Source organism: Crocodylus porosus, unplaced genomic scaffold, assembly GCF_001723895.1.
Source record: "Crocodylus porosus isolate Cpor-Errol unplaced genomic scaffold, CroPor_comp1, whole genome shotgun sequence".
Lineage (NCBI taxonomy): Eukaryota > Metazoa > Chordata > Crocodylia > Crocodylidae > Crocodylus > Crocodylus porosus.
The window spans coordinates 83,133,658-83,155,791 of record NW_017728931.1 but is presented as its reverse complement, the minus strand read 5'-3'; the positions used below and the strand labels follow the sequence as shown (position 1 = coordinate 83,155,791).

Genomic DNA, 22,134 nt, shown 5'->3' with positions numbered 1-22,134 from the left:
ACCGCCAGGAGTGACCAGGAATAACGGTCACAAGCTGGCAGAGGGTAGGTTTAGGTTAGATATCAGGAGGTGCTACTTCACGGTCACGGCGGCTAGGGTCGGGAACCAACTTCCAAGAGAATTGGTGCAGGCTCCTACCCTGGGGGTTTTTAAGAGGAGGTTGGATGAACATCTTGCTGGGGTTGTTCGACCCCAGTATTCTTTCCTGCCATGGCAGGGGGTCGGACTAGATGATCTGCTCAGATCCCTTCCGACCCTAGAAACTATGAAGCACAGCCATCAAGTCTCTAAGTGAATTATGAAGAGGCAAACAGCAGGTTATTGGTACTGAAGTGATTCAGCCTGTATCCCTGTAGAATACATAGTCAGGTTACTAGATCTAAAGACTGGGATCTAATTCATACCCACAGCCATGCTGGTTAGCCTGGGTTGAAGCCACCACTAAACTCTGTTGAAAGGTAGGTGGACCTTCCCCCTGTCAATCTGTGATGGTAAATTTACTACAGAACCCGTACAACTAAAAGGAATGTGATTCTATTCCTCTTTTTTTTTTTAATATTACAGTCTGGTAAACAAAGGTGTACCAAACTTAATGGGACTACCTGAGTGCAAAAGTAGAGCCTTTACTATTGGCAATACTACACAAGCTAAAAATGCAGATCAATTCTCAGATCCAAGGCTAGCAGACTGGGGGAGATAAAAAGTTAAACATCTCTCAAGTCTTTTAGACAACATGGAATTCCCATACATCAACTTTTCATGCACTGAAGATAAGAGGAGCAGTAATGAGATTAGGCAACACTTTGTTCCTTTATATGCTGTGTTAACATGGTTATACAAAATACTATCCAAAGCCTTGTAGACTACTTATAAATTTGTCTCTCAAAAAAAGAATGGAAAGTAAGAGCTCCAGTGACCCACCAAAAGAACTACTGCAGGTAATTTAACTCACAAGAGCAGACTTTACAGGCATTTTAAATACTGTATTTTTACAAGTGTGGCCTCATCTGCTAGGGATTCTACTCAGCATTTTCAAGCACAGGTTCCTACCTTTTCCGAAATGCATTATCTAGATATTGTATTGAAGAATTAGTCATTGGAGTCTTTGCTTGCCTGATTAACCAGTGCTTGTTCTTAAAAAGAAAAGAAAAAAAAAATGTTAAGATTTGCAGAGTAGCAACATAGGAGTCAACTTTATATTAATTCCTAATTTTTTTAAATTTTATATTCCTAATCTTTGTTTGATTGTAATAGTAATACTTTAGGGTTAAATCTGCACATTATCACTATTAAATATTAAAATTAAAGAACAGCCTGGTCACAAAGCAACCAGGCTCTAATCTTCCTCTCATATCATGCAATTGCAGAAGAGATTTGGCTCCCTTCTGTTCAGCTTGAAAACACAGAGCTGAAAGTGTCTAGAGATCACTGTACAGTAGCCCAGGGAAGAGATGTGCAGAAGCTTCACTTGTTTTGTGGGACAGGCTCTTTTAGACAGAGACTGGTGGCAGTAGAGAAAAATGCTGGAAAAATTCTACGAAGTTACTAGCATTGTAGGAAAGGCTAGAGCAGAGTACTTCTGTTGCCATGCTCTCTGGACAACATCTAGAGAAGAGGTGCACCAAAAGGGAATAATTGCTTAGCCTGGGAAGGGCTGAGGACTACTGAACTTTGCAGGGAGTGCTCAGACCCTGGTTTAAGGGAAATGGCCACCCCACACACATTTATGGCTTAAGAGAGGGTAAAAAGCATTTGTAGAGCTTTTCCATTTGGATCTTTTACCCTAGAACAGGATGGCCTTTTGCTTTGGTTCAAGGGTTAGGTTACCTTTCCATTACCCAATTTAGACCCCTTCTGGCAAGAGAAACTAAGGGAGCAGTCATAGACCTGATAAGAAAGAAGTCACAATCTGGGGCCTGTGAACTGTGCTATTTCATGTACAAAAACAGGAGCAACTCTGGAAAAAACTTACTAGCCAAAGCTCTTATATAAAACTGAAAAGCACAAGCTTTTTAAGACCCAAGGCAACAAAGATCACAGGGGCTGAATGTTCATCATCCTACATTTCATCTTGAACTCGGTGGGGTCCGGATCTTTTGTGACAGAACTTCTCTTTTTTGCAGTTCTTCCTGTCCCCCAACACAAACACTATGGATCTCATAAGTTCTTCATACAAGTCATTTAGTTATGACCATTTCACTTTCCTATTCTCTCTTTTTGCAGACTGCAGGACTTCACTCAGTGTGGAGAACAACAATTTGAATCAATTGATGTTCAATTGAATTCAGCAATCACACTCTTTGTTATTATTCTGTTTCTTTTGTTAAATGCTTAAAATTTCCCTACGCAAAAAAACCTGACAGTGTAACCAAGACCAGGTATTCAGCCTGCAACTATAGACTAGGCTTGATCAAGTGCTGTGGAGGAGCTAAAAGGGTTCCTTTTGTCTTGATCTACTCTTGTCTTCCTAACTTTACCTTCCTTTCAGGTTAAGTCTACAAAAAAGACTAGGCATACCCAAATCTACTATCTAGGTGCTACCACCATCAAATTCACTTCCTCTTCAGGTATACCTTGCATTGCAGAAACATAACTCCTACTGCCACCTCCGCTCCACCCAATGATCTGCTCAAATCTCTTAACCCAAAAGGCCCTAAAGCTGGATTTCTTAAAGTAGGCACTTTCCCATACTTTGGGCTAGCAGGCATAATCAGGACATGATTAAGCCAGGTACCAATCCAAACAAAACAACCAGTCAACACATGCTTGTGTAGGTCTGTTCTCTACCTCCAAGAAATCCAAGTGGTTAGAAGGCTCACCTCAGATATTCAAGTCTGAGGTTCAAATCCTTGTCCTAGAGTAAAAGCTTCAGCCTTAGCCTAGCACACCAAGCAATGCTCTGGTCTACTGGCTATCTACTATTCTGGGGGTGGGATTCTCCATCTCTTCTGCTGGAAATACTCTGCTTTGGAGTAGGGACATATATGTGCTTAGTCCATTTTCCAGGCAAGCTCTCTAAGCACCACTCTATTCTTGGGTAGCTCTCTATTTAACATAGATAGCTTTAAGCAACTAACTCCAAGAGAGATGTAAAGATGACAACACTTGAGCAGAGGGCAACAATCATCTGGCCAGTAAGACTGGTTCCTGTTTTGTGTGTCTAAGAGGCTGAAAGCCCAAAGTCCTACTCGTTTATCTGAACTTCACTTCTGACTCACTCCCTGCTCAGCTTGCTTGTGACTGTCACATTCTTCAGTGTCTTAACCCTCCCTATAAATTGACATGATAATCCTACACATCCAATGCTGAGAAGTAGGTGGCAAGGTGCTGCAATACCTAGAAAACTTTAACAGCCTGGGCCTCAGTCCACACTTAGTACTGAATTAACTGAGCTTGTACTGAATGAATAGAGTTTGTATTAGCCATGCTGAAAGACATGAGTTCTAAGACTACAACACTCATCTATCAATTAAAAGAATGATCTGAACAGTAGGGTCTACCAATAAATATTTTATTGTTGAGGACTACACAGCAGCACCACTTGCATCAAATTAACAAACTAGTATTTCCCTCTTCCCTTGTTGTGTATCATTGGCATCTAAGGATAGAGTAACTACTGTAAGTTTCAGGTATTAAAGTGATTTTTTGTGGTTTGCTTGTGCCTTGCACTGTTTTTGCAAATGCAGAATTTTTTTGCCTTTGCTCCACATAAAACAGCAGTTTCTACACTATTAGCCAATGACTGTGTTGTAGCTGCTTGCTGACTTAGCTGGCCATAGAGCCTCTTCTATCCTACTATTTCTGAAGTGCTGAATTGAGCAACTGAGCCTCATATTAAAGTAAGGCTCCTTTTCTGGAAAAAGACAAAACCTATACAACTTCTACTCCCTGCTACCTCCTTTATCTACTTCTAATTTAGCCTAAGCCTCCTCTCTCTTCACATCCCTGCTCTATTCATAGGAGGTATCCCATAAGTGAAATAAGACTGGTTTCGCATCATACTCTGAACAGTTAGGTTAGAATCATTCTGAGCTCTTCCAGCAAGAAGTTATTTCCAAGAGCTCTCTAGCAAGAGCTTTCAAAGTTTCTTCCTAATATTCACTCAGATCAACCTTTATGCACACTGGTGTCATGAGGATGGAGACAGGAAGCAGTTTTAGAGCTGATTAAGGGCCTTTAAGATTAGGAACAGGGTCCTGAACTGAATCAGAGCTGAAGGCTGAATAGTGATGTGGTGTATTCTTGAGGTTTTATGAGCCTATGAGAGGCAGCTGCATGTCTTACTAGCTGAAGCTTGTGGCCTTCACTTTCAGCCACAAGCTGAACAAGTTGCAGCAGTTTAGTCTGGGGCTTACCACATGAATTACTGTAGTCAGGCTTTGAGATAATAGGTACATCTCCCAGATGATGGTGGAAGGTGTTTGTCCCAGTTGCTGGATGTGTATGTAACAACACTAATTCAACAAGTCTGGCGAAGACTGCAGCCTGCCTTAACAGCTGAAGGACAAATGCTCAAGGTTCTGTCATTGCCCAACAGGCTCCAAGTGCTTTCTTCTTACTCATATCACCTCCAACTTAACTTTAACCCAAACAAGATAAATAGGGGGTTTTTTGTACTAATCTCAGTGAGACATCCTCCTGGTACCACTGTGTCTGACAAAGACACCCCAGTTCATAAAAATCCCCTTGTGGCCCAAGCCCTGTGATTCATCACTTTACTGAGATCTTTTTTGGTCAGCCTGATAAGTTTTTCTGTTGGAGACTTTTTTTTTAAATGGGGGAAAAAAGGAGCAATTTAAGAGTTGAGAAAGACAATGGTGATTGTTCTAATAGAGATTAGGAAGGCACTGTCCTTTTCATTCTCTGCACAAAAGCTATTGAGTAGAACACAGTCTACTGAACAAAGTTGTCATGGCTGGCAATACCTGATAAGCATGCAACTATGAGCCATTCTGGCAGAATAATCTTAAGCCCGGAAGATGAATATGGAACTTTGATACATCTGTTATCACTAGTTCTACCAGTTTGGGGGCAAAAAATAAGTTCTTGTGTCTCAAGCATCCATTGCTACCTACTTTTATTTTGTTGCTGAAGGTCAGGATAGTCACTCTCTTACCACCAACAGTGCTAGAAAATTTTTTGAAAGGTCATAATCTTATAATTCTATCAGAAAGATCTTGGATAGTTAAATATACAACAGGACAGTATCAGTCCCATCTTCTTGGAATTTCAACATAGTATTTTATATCCAAATCAGGTTAACAGTGTACTAATTTTCACTAGTCAGCAGGGTAATCTGTACAGATTTTTGAAAATTATTTTACCTTTCCGTGAATGTTAAAATTGCTGTTTCTTGGTGCACTGACATTCTGGAAGCTCTTTGTATACTGAGGGGCAGCTATCCAAGGAGAGTGTGGTGCTGGAGTGGAGATCATCATGAAGAAGGGTTCAAAGTTAGATTTATATTCCAAGAAGTCCAAAGACATGTTAGCCTGCAAACATACAAATTGTTGATTTACCACTAGCCATAACAACCCCCAATACAAAAGTTTAAGGGAACCCCAAAGATCAGAACTAAAAGGTTCATATGAACACAAAGAAGCACTTCAACTACTTAGTTGCTTTCATATCTTTAACAGTCTGAATTAGCAATTTGTATTACATTAATCTCAAGTGTCATGTTAACTATAAACACCCTTTCTACATAAACACCTCTTTTATTCCACATCTCCAAATACCACTATCTCAGACCTGCAAAGCTCAAAAGACTCAGATCTCACCTCCTTCTGACTATGCTTACGTTATCAGAATTATAACCCCTGCATGTACTGACTTTTTTAATTTATATTTTATAGTTATTTGCAATCTCTTCATAGCTTTCCTAAGTCTTTCTAAATACTGGAGGATATAAAATGTAGTACTCTGCCTGAAAGATATGAATTGGCAATTTTAACTGATCCCTGATCATCTGGCTAAGACTCTATTCCTTGCTCTGCCTTTATTACATTTATCCTACAACCACATCCTGATGACTCCACTCATTTTTAAGAGGATGAAGGAGAGGATACCAACTGGGCACAGATTCAAGCTCCACTCATTTCAACTGCTTCATCTGATCTTTTCCCACCTCCTCATTTGCAAGTCTTACCTCAAAGACCTTCCTGTTAATCTTACTCTCCACATGATACCAAGTTTAACTTGCTACACCTGCCAGCAGATTGTCATAGCCTTTTCTTGGCCAGTCTTTGGAACTGGTCCAAGGGTGGACCTGATCAGCAGCCAGACTCCATTTCCCAGAAGCCCCTGCTCATGTCACCACAGCTGGTTTCCATGAAGACCCCAGCAGCAGGGGCACCATGACAGTGTGGAGCCAGGGTTTCCAGAGACCAGCCCCAGCAACACTAGCAGAGCACATGGCTGGGCAGGGAGCTATTCTGCAGCTGGGGCTGGGATCCTGCAGTGGTGACAGCATGGTCTGGAGCAGGGGTAGAGCTGCAATCCACTGCCTGCATGCTCCTGCCCAGGTGTGCAGATTGCAGCTCTGCCCTGGCTCCAGACTACTGTCACTGCTGTAAGATCCCAGCCCCAGAGCAGCTCCCCACCGAGCTGTGTGCTCTGCCATCACTGCTGGGGTCTCCGTGGAAACCAGCTGCAGCAAGGTGGGAAGGGGCTACTGGGAAATGGAGTTCGCTGCAGGTCCAATCCAGACCACAGGCCGGACTTTGCCTGCCCCCAAGCTAGTCAGTTCTTTGCTATTCTGATCTCGTGCACCTCTTTTCTTCCTGATCAACATACTTGTTTTAGTCTCTCTCGCTATTCTTCCCTTTGAAGAACTTTCTGTAATAGACGGTTCAGGGTCAACTTTCTCCTATGTGCTCCAAACATCTATGCCTTAGCAGCTAAGTGATGAGAGTTTTGCAGCAAGAGCCTCAGTAGAGAACAGGAAAAGTGCTGCAGTTGTCAAAGGATCAGAGGTACTGATACATGTAAATTTTTGTTAAACCTATAACAAAACCCAGGAAGGACTGCAACAAAAGATGCTGACTCTGAGGGCTAAAGTTAATCACCAACAGGTCATTAGCTGGCAAAAGCAGCTTATATTTCATACCATACAACACGGGAAACATCAGATCAGTACTCCAACCTTTCTTGAGTGGTCCCGTGTAGCTGCAGATTTGGCAGCACTGCCTAAACCAGCATTGCACACTAAGTAGATTAAAGCTGAAGCTTTGAAGAATTAAGTATTAAAAAAAAAATAACAAACTTTGCCAACTAGTCCAAAGAAAAATTCCACCCTTGTATAGCTACAGTCTGTTTTATCAAAACACAGGATTAACCCGTCCCAACCCTACTCATCTCCTGAACAGAGATTACCCAACAAATAGTTAATTGGGATAGATCAATAGTTCTAAAACATTCTGGGATGCCTACCATGCTTAAATGTATGATTCTTCATAAATAAAGTACAATAACGTATAATAAAGTAACATCACTACAACCCCTCTGTAATCTCTCCAACAAGCTAAAATGCTATACAGACAATCATCCTCCCACCACCTTTTCCCTCCATTTATATTTCCCCTTTTCCATTCCTTCTTTCACATACTCTTTAGATGCCTACCACATCCACAAGGATAAGTGCACCCCATTTTGAAAAACAGTGGAAAGATCATTGTTGAAATAATGGTCTAAGTCCAGAAGACAGTGACTTTTTAGCAAGGGGGGCAGTAATGGGACAGGGTCTGACGTTTGGTTTTTTCCAATTCCGATTTTGGAATATGGCAGTAAATCTACATCACAGAGTCATTCAATGACCTAAACACTAGTCACACTTTACAAAACATACCATAGCAATGGACAACTTTTGCCCAATGGGCAGATCTAAAACCGACTAGACTCTCACCACCAGATGGGAATCTTCCTGTCCATTATAGAGGCACATTGGTTGTAAGTGTTTGGGGAGTCTGATTTTTGTGAGTGGCACTGGCTTTCCAGTCCTGGGGACTGAAATACTCATTAAATATAACAGGAACAGCACAGGAAACAGAAACAATGAAATTAATGTCAGGGAGGGCTACGGTAATCAATCTAGTAGCTTTCCCTTAACACTTGTGACAGCCTATATTTTTCTGTGCCTTATTAACTTTTAGAGGACTAATAGTATCTTTTTATATATTTCAAGACACGCCACTATGGACCTAGTTAAATGCCAAACAGCCATGTACCCAACCAGGTGGCTTGTTGCTTCTGCAGTGCAGTCTCTTTTCTTCTCTTAAGGTTGAAATCTCTTGCTGTTTATGACAGCTTGAAAAAAAACACCCTGATAACATTTAGAAATTTAGCTGGGATTTTAAAGTATATTTTAAAAGACAGAGACCATACTTTGAACAAGCTATGTCTAGTTCTTTAACATTTCTAAGTTACTTATCTCTTTGGAGAATCAAGACCCTTTGAAAGCACATTTCTGGATATTCTGTAACATCCCAGTATGAAGAGGGGGTGAATTAACTCAGTTACCAAAGTAGCTCTGTTTACATGAAACACACACTAATGGTTCTTATATAAAATAACTATTTTACAGCTCTGTGATCTGAACAAATACTCTTTCCTAATTGGATTGGCAGATATCCAACAATGAAGTAACTGTGTCACCCAACAGGTGCTAAGCCCATGACCAAAATCAGCGGTCACTTCCAGATCACTCCTTTGGCTGGCAGAAAGGTATCTGAAACCAGTTTTCTTTTCCTATAATTTGCATACAGGAGCTTGCCAACTTTAAACACGGATGGAATCTAGTTTCACTAGTTATGCCATAAGGTAATGACAGCAACATTGGACATAATTAAGTCAACCCCAGGTGACCAAATACTACTTTAAGGGAGTTGTCACACAGTTTCTTACCAGTACATCTGTCAGGTAATCTACACTGTAGTTCTCCCCATGCTTTCGTGCCTTTCCATTTATTGAAAGAGTGTAATTGTAGTACTTTGAGTTTTTCTCCTGTAAGAAAACAAAAAGAAATCAGTGTGTATTTATGCAAAATACAAGGTCTATTAACTACTTCAAATACGTCAGGGCACGTACAAATATATATAGTTTAACTAGTTTAACAGTTTCAAAAGGGAGGGGAAGCCATTCTTTAGGAATGCACAGCAGCAGTTGTGGATGCAAGTCTACAGTGATACAAGCAAGCTAAACTGCCCCGTCTTTGAAGGTAGTTTGGTTTAAGGTTGGAGCAGTTTTGTTGCTATAAATTCATGCAGTGGTAACACTTGTATCAATAGCAAAGAATATCAGTATAAGCCAATATGGTGTGATTGATGCATCTATATCAAAGTTAAGCAAGTATGTGTCAATCTTACATTTGCAGGACAGTTTGCTTTAAGTATTTGCAGTACCAAGGAGGGCAAACATCCTACAAGCTTTGCTTTCGGTAAGACCAGCGATAAGAGACAATACCAAAAGGACCTGGCATTATAATAGAGCTAATTAGGTTCTCAGGCATTTATACAGACTCCTCAGTAATGTTACAAACCTCCACAGAAAGGTTTATTTTATAACTGCAATATGAGAGAAGGGACAATCGCATTTAGTTATCAGAAGCAAGCAAGAGAAGACCAGTTCTTATTCAGTGCATTTAAGTTAAAATTTATATTGCAAAATATCTATTGCTAGGTATTCAAGAACAACTAACACATACCAATGCATACCAAAAACTCCATCCTGGAGGAACATGGCCTACTCCCCCAGCACCTTCTGCTCCATACTGGGGGGGGGGGGGAGGGGGGAAAAGAAAGAGAGAATTAATAGTGACCCAGCACTAACTTATGTGCTACTCAGATAAAAGCTGTTTCAGTTGTATATTATTCTCTAACACCAGCCAAAAAGCCCCAGAGGCCAAAATCTACCCAAATATGTATACACAGACACACAAATCAAGTCAGTTTATAATATCCACCTATAATAAGTCAAGGCTAATGCTCAATTTATAGTTACTCATGCAATCTCCTTATGCATCTATCCTGTGCACTTGAAGATGAAAGAGTCCTGCAGAGAATGTGATCATTACATACAGGCTATTCTAAAGACTATGCATACTGGGGTAGTTTTGAATCTGGCATTTCCAAAATTTTCAAATTCTTGGCTGTTAAATCTAGAAGGCACAGAGTCATCTGTAAATTACAACTCCCACCACTATGCATTCAGCAGAGGGCTTGAATGCTGAACTTTCATTATTGCAATGCAAACTTCTACCGCTTTATCTAGAGTGGTCAGCAAAAGCAAAGGAAAGGAGATGTGCTGGACTCAGAATGGGGGTGATCCAGCCCAACCTGACTCGCTTTTCTCCCACTAAGGAGTTTGGAAAGCTCCTGCTTCACATAATCTAGGTGAGGTGACAGGATATAATCTAGATTGGGCCAGGGGTAATCAGAAGAGCCTACTTAAGCTATTACTGTACTATGACTGCTCAGGTAGTTCCCAGTTATTCCTGATATGTTTGTGCTGGTGTTACTGCAGCAGAGGCATGGATCTAATTTTTTCCAATGTTAATATTCAGTTATTCTCCTGTACCACTAGAATTTGACTAAGGAATGTGACTATGGAATGCAAGGAAAATGATAAGTTTTCAAGACAGCAACACCCACCCAGACCAAAACTGAATTTAATAGATGAGCTGGGAGCACATCTCTAGTCCTACACAGTTATACCTACTGGATTTTAAAGGCCTGCTGCAAACAAACTGCAGAGGGCCACAGCTTCCTCCAAGGGGCTGCTAACATTTTGAGAGGAAAATTGCAAAGCAGTTTAACTAGAGAGGCCCAGTACCAGCTCCCTACCTTCTAGATTTCCTTAGTACATATTTTGTATATACATATTTCATCATCATCATGCATTTCTGAAATTAAAAAAAATCACTAATGCATACACTCGCCTATAAGGAGACATTTCAATCAATACCAGCAGGGAAAATCCAAAGTTATTTATTTGTATAAAGACCACCATCAAGTCAGCCTCAACTAAAAGCAGAAAGGCTTTAGAAAAAACTACTACACAGGCAAGTTGCAAGCAGTAAATGGCTTCATACCCATTTATTTAAGTATGAAAAAAGAACAGCCGAGTAATTCTTCTATGGTTTGGAATTCCATACCCCCTATTTATAATTCTTAAGGCATCATCTCTGGAAATAAAGCCATATTGATTTTATTAAAAGTAATCACTGTACAATTCCTTCAGTATCTAGCACCTCTCAGAACTGCTGAATTTCTCAGAGGGCTACTTCTCAAACAAATACTGAGTTTTTGATCAAATTTAGATTGGATTTAAAGAATCAAAATCTAAATTTAGATTGTATTTCTTTTCTTCCCATTCTTATAGCAGTTCTAATCTGGAATCTTTGATCAGGTTATCAATATTCAGGGGTACTACTTTAAACTACAAAAATCAGTACTCAGGCTTTATTTTAAGGTCCACTGTAAGAAAGAGGACAATTCAGTTATGACACAGCACAATATGGGCAAACCATATAAAAAGCATGGATTTCTTAGGGTGATACCTTGGACCAGCTGCATAGTTTGAACACAAGAATAGCCGTGTATTTTAAAGCTTATTTAACTCTACCCCAACTATGTAGTTGGCACAATAAGAGAAATCCTTGCCTCATATAATCCATGGACTAATCACAGCTATGACATCACTCTAACACTCTAATACTACCATAACATGGAAAAGTTGGTAAAACAAACCTCATTCAAATACTTCCCAGCAAAGAATGTTTGATAACCACAGGAGGACTGGAGGAGGGCTGGGAAGGTATAGGGTTCCTGTATCTTTTGCCATGATTTGCTGCTACAGTTTCCCTCCAGGGTGTTATTGACAACATGGTGATTGTGTGGGTACTTCCCTGTTAAGATGCTGGCTCTGCTGGGACAGCACAGGGCACTTGGCACATACTAGAAAACAAAATAATAACGATTAAAAAAAAGTTACAAGGTACAAGCCGAAAACAGAGCTTTTACCTGAAAATTTCGGGTCTCAAATGGCAGCAAGCAGCATGTGAAAAGATAACCTGATAACAGAATTACAGCCAAGATTCACGTAGGCCAGACCTGGGGGCACACAGCTACAATCTGTATCTTTATTTACATAAAGATCCACATCTTTACTGCCACTCTGAGACTGCCTGTACGATTGGGTTCGTGTGTGCTATAGCACTTGCAATTTAGAAAGGTCATTGTAGTTACACTAAACACACAGCAGCAGCTATCAGGTCACTTAGCGCATTCGGGTAAACAAGAACAGGGACACTCTATTTGGCAACTTTCTAGCCTCTGCAAAGAAAAAGCTTCAATTCTGTTTTGCTGCCATGAACAGTGTCAGGAGCCTAAACCGTCTCTCTCAGACAACTGGGAGCCAAATTCATTTCCTAACCTCCTCCCTGCACGTCTGGGCAGAGAGAAGCAGACTCAGAACTGAAACCATCTCAGTGGCAGGACGGCACGCGCTGCAACGCCGCTCCAGCTCGCTGTGCTTCCAGGTAACACTTAAGGGGAGGCTCCAAGCTGTGCTGTGGTACCTACCGCGTTGGAGAAGGCCATGCCCATCTCTCCGATGAGGGCTTTGGTTTTCTTCAGAGGCGTCTGCAATGAAGGCAGCCATTAGGATGAGGAATTACAGCCACCCACACGCCACATCCAGCCCCGCCATACGCAACCCTGCCCGAGCGACCTGTGCCAGGGGGCGAAGCCCCCGGGCACGGGGAGGGGAGGGGAGGGGAGGGAAAGGGTTGGTCCTGCAGGTGCCCAGCCCGCATCTCTGCTTGAGGGCCAAACTGCCACCAGGCAGGGTTGTGCTTTGCGGGCAGGCGCTGGGCCGGACTCATCCGCGGACGGGGCCCAGGGCAGGGGGCGCGGGCGGGCGGCCATACCATGCCACCCAGGCTGACGTCCTGGTCATCGGTGAGGATGAGCACCACGTTGGGCCTCCGCGCGCCGCGGGAGCTGGTCGCCTCCGCGCAGCCCAGCGCCAGCAGCACCAGAGCCAGAGCGGCGGGAGACATGGCGATGGGCGCAACAGCGGCCGCCTCCGGCCTTGCGACCGCGACCGCGACCACCACCAGCACCAGCACCAGCACCAGCACCAGCAGCCGCCGCAGCGCAGGAGGAAGCAGCAACGCCCGCCCCGCCCCCGACGGCAGCAGCAGCAGCAGCTGACCGGGCCCGCGCGCCGCTCACGTGACCGCAGCGCTCGCTGCGCCCCGCCCCCGAACGCCGGGTGAGGGTCAGTGGGGTTGGGGTCAAGCCCGGGTCACGCCCCGGCGCTCACAGGCGTCCCAGCGCGAGGGGCGGCCGTTTGGCTCGCAGTTGAGCCCCCTGGCAGCCCCACGAGCTCCTTGTGCGGCATGAAGTGCCTGCAAATGCCCCGAGTTAGTACTGGGGTTATCAGGCTGCGGAAGCCTAGTGTGCAGCCCGGTGCCGGCGCCGCTTTAGGCGGGGGTCGGAGTGGGAGAGCTAGCAAGTTATGTTTGCTAGGGGATACGTCCTTTCCCGGCATTTATACACCACAAATCTTAGCAATATTGTGGCAGTGAGTGGTGAAAAATTGTGCCTCGTATGCAGTCGGCTGGCTGCTTTCAGGCCGCAGGAGGCTGAGCAATGGTCACCCGGTCACAGAGCATAGGTGTTGCTGTGACCTGTGTGCATGTACTGGGCCTTGGCCTCTTCCCATTGCACCACACGAGCTGCCTGGTTGTCACCTTCCTGTTCCTCTGTGTCATGAGCTCGTGCAGTTCCCAGTACCCCTGATGACTGGTGACCCTTCACTTTCCCGAATGCCAGGACTTTTCTGTGAGCTGCTTGCAGCTGACTGGATGGACAGCAAAAACCACAATATGCATCTTCAAGAGGAGACTAGACGGTCACCTTGCTGGAGTCACCTGACCCCCAGTTATCTTTCCTGCTTAGTGCAGGGGGCTGGACCTGATGATCTTCTGTGGTCCCTTACAATCTATGAATATTGAAAACTGCAGTTTTTGCCTCCTGGCCATCAGGAGTGAGTGGTGAGTGGTGGGACCAACAAGGTCCCTCTACCCATCAACAGTGGGGTGGGGACATGCAGAGGGAAACCAAGGTGAAAGGAGTCATGGCACAGCGTACTTCTGGTGCAGACTCCAGTGGTCCTTACCACTGGGCAGCAACAGGGTGGGCCGATTGCTTGGAAAAGTGAGACCTATCCCTACAGCATTTTATACCAACACTAGACAAGGCCCCCTTGGGCGCAGCCTTGGCAGAGAAGTGTGGGCCAAGCTGAACTGACTGGGGTCTGGATACGGATGCTTCAAAACAACACTGCACGAGATGAACGTCTTGTGAAGTGAATGCGAGGTCCAACAAACAGCACAGTACTTAATGGAAAGCTGCAATCTTTACAAATGCCCAGTCTGAGCAATAATGCCAGACCATGGCTCATACGTTTGGAAGTTGATGGCTTATGCCATATGAAAGAGAGCTAGGGGTGGCCTTCACTGCAAATCCAGAGCAAGGCTCAAACTTGTGGCTCTAAAGCTGCAGCCATGCGCTTTCAGTGCTCTGCCCTTACACACCGTAGCAAAAGGAGGAGGATTCTGTAACTACATACACTCACATACACCATGGATATGAATGCAGGTAGAACTTGGGGGTGATGTCTGCAGCTCTTAGGATTTCTTGGATTATTACCTGATCAGGTTGTTAATAAGTTTATACAGGAGCAGATGGGGAAGGGGGTGTGCTGGCACCTCTCTTTGACTCCTGGTCCATCCAAGATTTAAAACCAACTGCCTGGCAGTGGCAGTAGCGCTGTATTCAGGCAGCAGTGAGGAAGTCAATTGATTCTTAATGGCTCATTATAATTGGCTTGATTTCTTCTAAACCCTCCCTTCCACAGGTATTAACCACCCTTTTCCTTTTAAATGGCTCTTAGTGGTCATACCACTCCAGCTCTCCTTACTTTTGCAATGATGCTGTTTGTTAGCTGCTCCCATTTCACAGCCCTGGAGATTATTTTTGCCTCTAGTTAACAACATTAACTCAGGTGAGGAAATCACTTCTAATGGAGTACTGGAGGCACTGTCCCCATCCTTGAGAAGGCTTCATTATGTTTTATGAACTGAAAAAGAGACATACATTCAACTCTCGTGACTCCAGGACTGATGACATAACATCTTTGGCTTACATTTGCCTAGTTTGTCGTGTGTGTGCGTGTGCGCGCGCACACACGTGCCACACCCCCCCCGAACTAGGCAAATGTAAGCCAAAGGTGTGTGTATGTATGTATATGATGTAGCAAATTAATGCACATTCTAATAAAGGTTTTTTTCCCCTTCAATCTTAAATTGAATAATATTGCTCTAGGGCCCCACTTGTTAGCAAAGTTTCTAGTTTATTTTTAACAGGAGAAAGATGTGCATTATGCACTCACCATCTGTACCTGCCTTCCCTTTTCAAAACCTTATATTCAGCCATGAAGATATCACCTTTATAATAAGTTATGTTTATGTAACACTTGTATGCTATATGTGTAATAAACAGATATTGGAAAATATGTTCTCTGTGGAGTGGGTGCCACTGGGAAGAGGGAGATAGCACCAGAAGCACAGCTTTCTCATCCTGACATCAGAAGCTATATTGCATCCATGAGGGTCAGGCATGAGGTAGGATTGGTATGACAAGGGCTTTGCCTGAAATGATGACATAGCTTTTATTTTCATTTGTAAGTAAATGTTGAAAGGAACTGAAAATAATGCTGCTGCTGCTGCATCTAGCCGGATGCCTGTAGGAAGGGCAGGTGGGAGCCGTGGAGGCAGCTGCACAGGGGCCCAGGCGAGAAGCAGGGGAGGCTTGCGCTGCCTTCACGGCCTGCCCCGATCCTTTGCCTCTTAAAAAAATGAGGCGAGGCAGTAAGCGGCTCCTGCTCGTGGGAGGGAGGGAGGGGGCAGCAACGTGGCCGGCTGCCGGCCTGCTCCACGGCACCGAGGGCAGGTTGCTGCCGGCAGGAGGCGGCTCAAGCCCAGACACCAGCGTCAGGAAGAGGCCAGAAGCCACCACCGCCCTGGTCCCTTCCTGCCCCCTGGCTCTGTCCTGGATGCGCTCTTCCTGCCCAGCAGGTGCGACCCCCTCGCAGGTGGAATGCCACCCCCCCCGGCAGTGGCGTGTTCCAAGGTGGCGCCTACCACTATGTGCGGGGGGGGGGGTGACGCCAGCTGCTCCGTCAGGCACAGAAAGTGCTTTGGAGACGGCGCCCCCGGCCGGGACGAATGGGCCGAACCCGGAACTGTGCCCGGCTGCGGCGGCGGCATGGAGCGGCGCGGGGCCGGGGCCGGGGCCGAGGCGGACGATGCGGACAGCCCGGTCGAGGACGAGCCGGAGCCGGAGCCGGGGCCGGAGGCGGCGGGCTACAGTAGGAGGAGCGGGCAGTGCAGCCGCACGTCGCGGCTGGTGAGCGGGCTGCTGACCCAGCTGTACCGCGGCGGCCCCGCGCGGCACCGCGACAGCCTGGACAGCTCCACCGAGGCGTCCGCCGGCTCCGACGCCTTCCCCGGCGGCTGCGCGCACAGCCGCGTCCTCCACGAGCTGCAGCAGCGCCCCAGCCCGCGCCGCCAGCAGCGATACCTGGGCCGCAAAGGTACCGCCGCGCCACGCCGCCCGCTCGCCCGCCACGGCACGGGTCGCAGCCCGGCTGCCTGTGTGCGTGTGTGTGACTAGGTTCTTCGGGTAAAACCGGTATCTTACCCATCGTTTATAGATATAAATATAGATACACTGATATATAGATCTAGATCTAGCTATAGATAGATCTACAGATTTATATAGATCTATGAATCTATATATGGGGCAAAGGAGATTTATATAGATAGATCTATATATATCATTTATAATATGTATGAATGATATGTAAGAGATCTATCAGTGTTATAGATCTATAGATAGATCAGTTTTATAGATCAAGCTAGATCTATACACACACACACACACACACACGCTTGTATATGTGTGCTTATATATTTTTGTGTGCGTATGTGCATGCCTGCATGTGTGCATATGTATGCATGTGAGTGTGTGGTGTGTGTCGGTGTGTACATGCATGCAAGGATTGTGTGTGTGTGCGCACACATGGGTGTATCTAGGATTTTGAGAAGAGGGGTGCACATTGCGCGGTGCACCGTTGCCTATAACAGCACATATTTTTCTCCACATAAAAAGAAAGTAGAGGCTTTACTAATATGTGAGGGGCCTACATGTATATTATTCAGTTTAAGATCAAAGCACAAACAAAGTAACTTGATTGGAATGTGCATTTGTTTGCTGTGTTATGCATAAAAACCCAACACACAAGGCAAAAATACTTTAAAAAAATAGTTTCATTAATGCTGTTGGCATTAGAATTAAATGTACATTTTTTTCAGGTTCCTAAAACAAAATCTAGCTTGCTTGAGCATCTTGGCAGCATATCCAGAGCTTCACTGAAAGCTACTTCCATGCCTGAGTTCATGGTTTTATTTCAAGTTAAAAGCATTCGGCGGGGCTATGAAATGCTAGGTAGGTTACCTTACCCAAAGCTGCTAACAGACAGTGGAATTACAGAAGAAAGGCTGGCTTGATGGGTGGAACATCAAGATCATTACAAAGAAGAGAGGGTTGTTAAGGGCTGAGGAATGAAGAATTGAAAGGGATCGGGTAGATTACAATTAGCCATGAAGTCAAGTGACTCCATCAGCAGTGGCTAACTAGAAGTGCTGCTGCCACTGCCAGGCAGTTGGTTTTAAACTTTGGGTAGAGCAGGAATCAAAGGAGGGTGCCGTTGTACCAGTGCATCCCCCTAGATCTGCTTTTCTGGGCTGAAGCTTGTTTCATCATGCTGTGAAAGGACTGGCAGAAAGAGATTAGACTATAAAAGACAAGGATGGGGAGGTATGGAAAAGAGAGGCAGTGCTGGGAGGGGCAAAATGCCAACACCCTCTTCCCCTCTCTCCTCCTCCTTGTCCCTCATCTTTTGCTGTCTAATTTCTCTCTCTTCCTCATAGTCTGCTTTCTACAGGTTCTTTCACAGCATCTGATGAAGTGAGCTTCAGCTCAGGACAGCTCCTGATCGTGTGCTGTCTGTCTCTCTAGATCTGCTTTGGTTAGCTTATAATGGTTCTCAACGCTATTAGACTTGGTTCTCAACCACTATTAGAGTGGTTTTTCTGTTGCAAAGAACTAGGAAAGACCATAACTATGGATTTATATTGAAATCTCTGCATTTATCTTGTGAATTACGTTTGCAAATGTAACAGTTCTAATGTTGCGCAGCACCCCTGAAAGGGTCTGATGGCATTCGTCAGTACGGTGTCACTCTGATTGGGAATCATTGGTGTATAAGGTGTAAATTTATTCTGCCTTCTGCCTGATTATTGGAGACAGGCATCATCTGGGGCTCTGAGGCAGGCTGTTTTTGTATGTAACTCAAGTAGGCAGGGGGGAATCATTTAATAGAAAAAATGTCAGCAGAATTATTAAACCATTTTCCTGCTGCTTTGGAAACCCTGAACCCAGCCACTACTTAAATGAATCAGCCCCACAGCTGAGACATTGGGTAGTCAGACTAACATATTTCTTATAATTGCTGTGTGCTTCCTTTGAGTTAGCCTGTCCAAAGGCTCCTAGTGTTAAATCAGTAATGCTTTGGTCAGGAAAAAAACAGGAAGTGAATAAATCTGCCAGTTCATTCAAATCTGTGCTTTCTGCTTCCGTACTTGGCTACTTAATGAGGGATCACTCCTGATGTTAGAGGCAGGCCAAGTTCCTCCTTTGCTTCAAGTGTGTAGAAAAAATTTTCAGTTTCAACATGTGACTGACTTTATTTTAGAATATATATTCTGTTGACCTCAAATGTGCCAGGGCTTCTACATGTCTGCTTGCTTGCTTGACTCTAACAGGAGCTTAGCAAATAACTGAGAGAGACAAGAAAGAAAAAATCCATCTCACTTCTCTAATTGTTCCTATGTGGTAACAGGAATACTACCTTTTTTTTCCTCTCTCAAGAAAGCAGACTTTTTCTAAAGTTGCCTTTCTCTCCCATTAGCTGGTAGGGATACTGATTGGGGGATAGCAAGCATATCCTGGAAGGGAGGTGGGTGGGAGAGGGTGCTGAGCAAGACAAGGGCTATCTCCTTCACAATCTCCACCTTCTGCATTGATCAGAGGGGAAGAGGCACCCTGATTAGTTCTCCTATGTCTCCTAAACCCTTGTCTAGCCATTGGCTTATTTGGGTTTTTAAAAGCCTCTTGCCTCTCTTAGCTGTTCTTTTCTCTCTCTCCCCCTACTTGTAGCACAAGAGGTGTATTTTATTGTTCAATCTTATGGGAATTTTTTTTTTCCTGAGCCAAATTACCAAGGTCTGGTGATCTTCCTTGTTAAAATCAGGAAGGCACAGTTAAAAATTTAGTATCTAAAAATGTAATGTACAGTGACTAGTGGCAATCTCTGATAAGCTACTGGGATAAAAGGGCCAGCTCCATGAAGTAAATACAAGATGCTGGTGTCATCTACTTGGCTTATTGGTTATCTGATGGGAGCTTTGTACTTCCCACACTGGAACCAGTGAAAAGCCTGGTGTCTAAGAACAGGCATTTGGTGCAATAGCACCTCTCTACCACATTAAACTAATAAACTTGCACCTTTCTGTATAAACCCATTTTGTGTCTTGTTTTTTTGTCTGCATGCCTTGGTTTAGAGGAAGGAAACAGAGGCTCTAATTTTTCATAAGCAACTTTTTGGAAGTAGACTTATGTCCTTTTGGTTACATATGTCATTAATAAGCATGCTTTCCTATATTGGGGTGCGGAGAATGGAGACTACCTTTTTTCAATGCGTCCAAGTCAGAGTTACTGACTGACTGTGTTCCTTAGTGGGCTTATATTCATACGCATAGTCCCATTCAATGTCTTTGTATTCAAATGAGTGGGTTTTTGTGTAAATGTCTACAGAACCAGGCCCTTTAATTGGCAACTGAAGTAGATGCAGTGGATTCAAGTTATGTATATTTTGGCCTGAACTACAGTAATTTGTTTTCTGCCTGTTGACAGATGCGGATGAACTGATGGCTATAAAACAAGAACTGAATTACAGAGTTTGTGTCCAGTCAGCAAAGTTGCTTCGTCACCTGAAACAGAGAGATAGGCTTTTACACAAAGTGCAAAAGAACTGTGATATTGTCACTGCATGTTTGCAGGCTGTTTCCCAGAAACGACGTAAGTACTGCTCTGTGTGTGTGTGAGAGCCTAAGTAGTTTATTTATGTTATGTAGACAGTATTTCAATTAAGACCTCACGTTTGAGAGTCTGAGATTTTTTTAAATTCATTTTAAAATCAAGAGACCAGGTTATGCTATTGGATGTGTATAACTGGCTTGTGCTGATGTTCGCATGTGCCTGTTATAGATGGGTAAAAGCAGAATTTGGTTCAAAACAGAAGGTAGATTGATTACTTTAATAGTCTAAGCTCCATCACTGGGCAGTGTGCCTTCTCCTGGAGTAGTGTTTAAAGCTTTAATGTTAGCACAAAAAAAATCTATGTTGATTCTTTTTGCAAAGTTTAGTTTTAAATTTATGTGAGGATGGGAGAATACTTAAGTACCTTTTTTTATTTGAAATCCCGTTCAATAGAAATGTATGTGTGGTATATGAGTTTTTTTATTCCAGATTAGTGTTAGTAATTGGTAGGGTTTTGTGTGTGTTTAGAATGAGAGCATTTTTGGGGAAGCTTGTATATCAACATACGTTGCTTTTATTGGGGTTTCAAACAGATATGTTGAGAAGAAAAGAATAAGAAATGTTGCTGTTTGAGTGTTTGGTTGATGTCTTTTAGAGAGATAAATAGGATATTTTTACTTGCTTTTATTTTGATCAAATATTATTATGGTCAACTGGTAGTTCCTTATTTAAAGATGCTGAACCACTTTTGCTAGTTGTGATTCAATGAAACTGTATCATTTCATATATGAAAGCTTATACAACGGATATATGAAAATAACCTAACATTCCCTGTCTTATTTTTTCATTAACATGCAGCGTGACAGGTACAGAAATTTTCAGGTACAGTAAACATAAGCATGATAACTTCAAAGAAATGCCTGCTGCATTTTTGAGGTGCATGTATAAGGTTTATTTTTAAACCTTACTGTAGTGGCATATGCTGAGGTAGTTTAGTTAAGGGCTTGTCTTGTGTAAAAATTTGTTTCTCAGTTACTTGTAAATGTTAATGTGATTTACATGAAACTTAGCATACAAATACTCTGTCATGACTACATAAAATGTTAGTTCTTTTCCTAATTCTTCTTTTTCTTCATAAAAATCAGTGTTATCAATAGGGGTATGTTTGTGGAGCTCAGGGGACTGCCATACTGAGATGCACCTTACCTGCTTCATGTGTGCTTGCTCCTGAATCAAAAGTAGAGTATCTCGTTTGCAGTGATGCCTTATGAAATGCTACACTAACACAACAACACTGTTTCCAGTTCAGGAGCCAGTGTATGTAGAGTGAGCAAGGCACTTTTGGTGCAGCCTTGTGCTATATAGGCATTCCCAGAGGCCTCAGATATGCAAATGTGTAAGCTTGTGCATAGCTTTAATCATAGAAGTAATGTCAGTGAAATGGAACACAGAACTAGAAGGGGGCCTTCTGGGCCATAGAGTCCAGTCTCCTGAATTTTGCAGACAATTGTTTACTCAAGGAGATGATAGTTAACCAAGGGAATAGGACTAAAATGATTAAAGTTATGTATGTGCCTCAAGGTTTGTGAATTGGCATATACACATTCTTAAGGTGACACCCTCATTCCATCTTATGCATTGACAAAACATCCATTGATACCCAGCTTTACCTCACAGAGAACTGTGAATCTATGTTAAGGATGCTTTTTTGTATTTATATGAATAGAAAGGAGCACTTTGTTTAAAATAAATGAACAAGTAATTCCTGAGAAAGTAGTTTGGATTTTGATATATGGTATGCATGGCTATTAGTAATTATGTATGTGTTTAAGAATACTTGATGGCATTATAATAATAAAATTTGTTTAACACTGTGAACGCCATATATGTGAAACTGGGAAATTCA

The 22,134-nt window shown here is 43.4% G+C and overlaps 2 protein-coding genes across 5 annotated transcripts in view; one reads left to right on the top strand and one right to left on the bottom strand.

The window, feature by feature from the left end:
• Positions 1–13,119, bottom strand: part of GNS (glucosamine (N-acetyl)-6-sulfatase) — a 25,009-nt gene extending 11,890 nt beyond the window's left edge. The window contains exons 1-7 of the mRNA XM_019543291.1: positions 12,926–13,119; positions 12,579–12,638; positions 11,745–11,951; positions 9,701–9,766; positions 8,902–9,000; positions 5,325–5,492; positions 1,051–1,133 (exon numbers count right to left, since the gene is read on the bottom strand). Of these exons, the coding sequence (XP_019398836.1) occupies positions 1,051–1,133; positions 5,325–5,492; positions 8,902–9,000; positions 9,701–9,766; positions 11,745–11,951; positions 12,579–12,638; positions 12,926–13,057 (815 nt within the window). The 5' untranslated portion in view covers positions 13,058–13,119. The remainder of the gene's footprint in view (positions 1–1,050; positions 1,134–5,324; positions 5,493–8,901; positions 9,001–9,700; positions 9,767–11,744; positions 11,952–12,578; positions 12,639–12,925) is intronic.
• Positions 13,120–16,238: 3,119 nt separating this feature from the next.
• Positions 16,239–22,134, top strand: part of TBC1D30 (TBC1 domain family member 30) — a 92,691-nt gene continuing 86,795 nt past the window's right edge. For 2 of the 4 annotated variants that reach the window (XM_019543290.1, XM_019543289.1), the window contains exon 1: positions 20,220–20,267. Coding sequence is in view for 2 of the 4 variants with exons in the window: in XM_019543286.1 (XP_019398831.1) it covers positions 16,332–16,659; positions 20,103–20,267 (493 nt within the window). In the remaining 2 variants the exon portion in view is untranslated. Of the gene's footprint in view, positions 16,660–20,102; positions 20,268–22,134 lie in introns of those variants that run through there. The other 2 variants (XM_019543286.1, XM_019543288.1) reach the window with 2 other exon arrangements.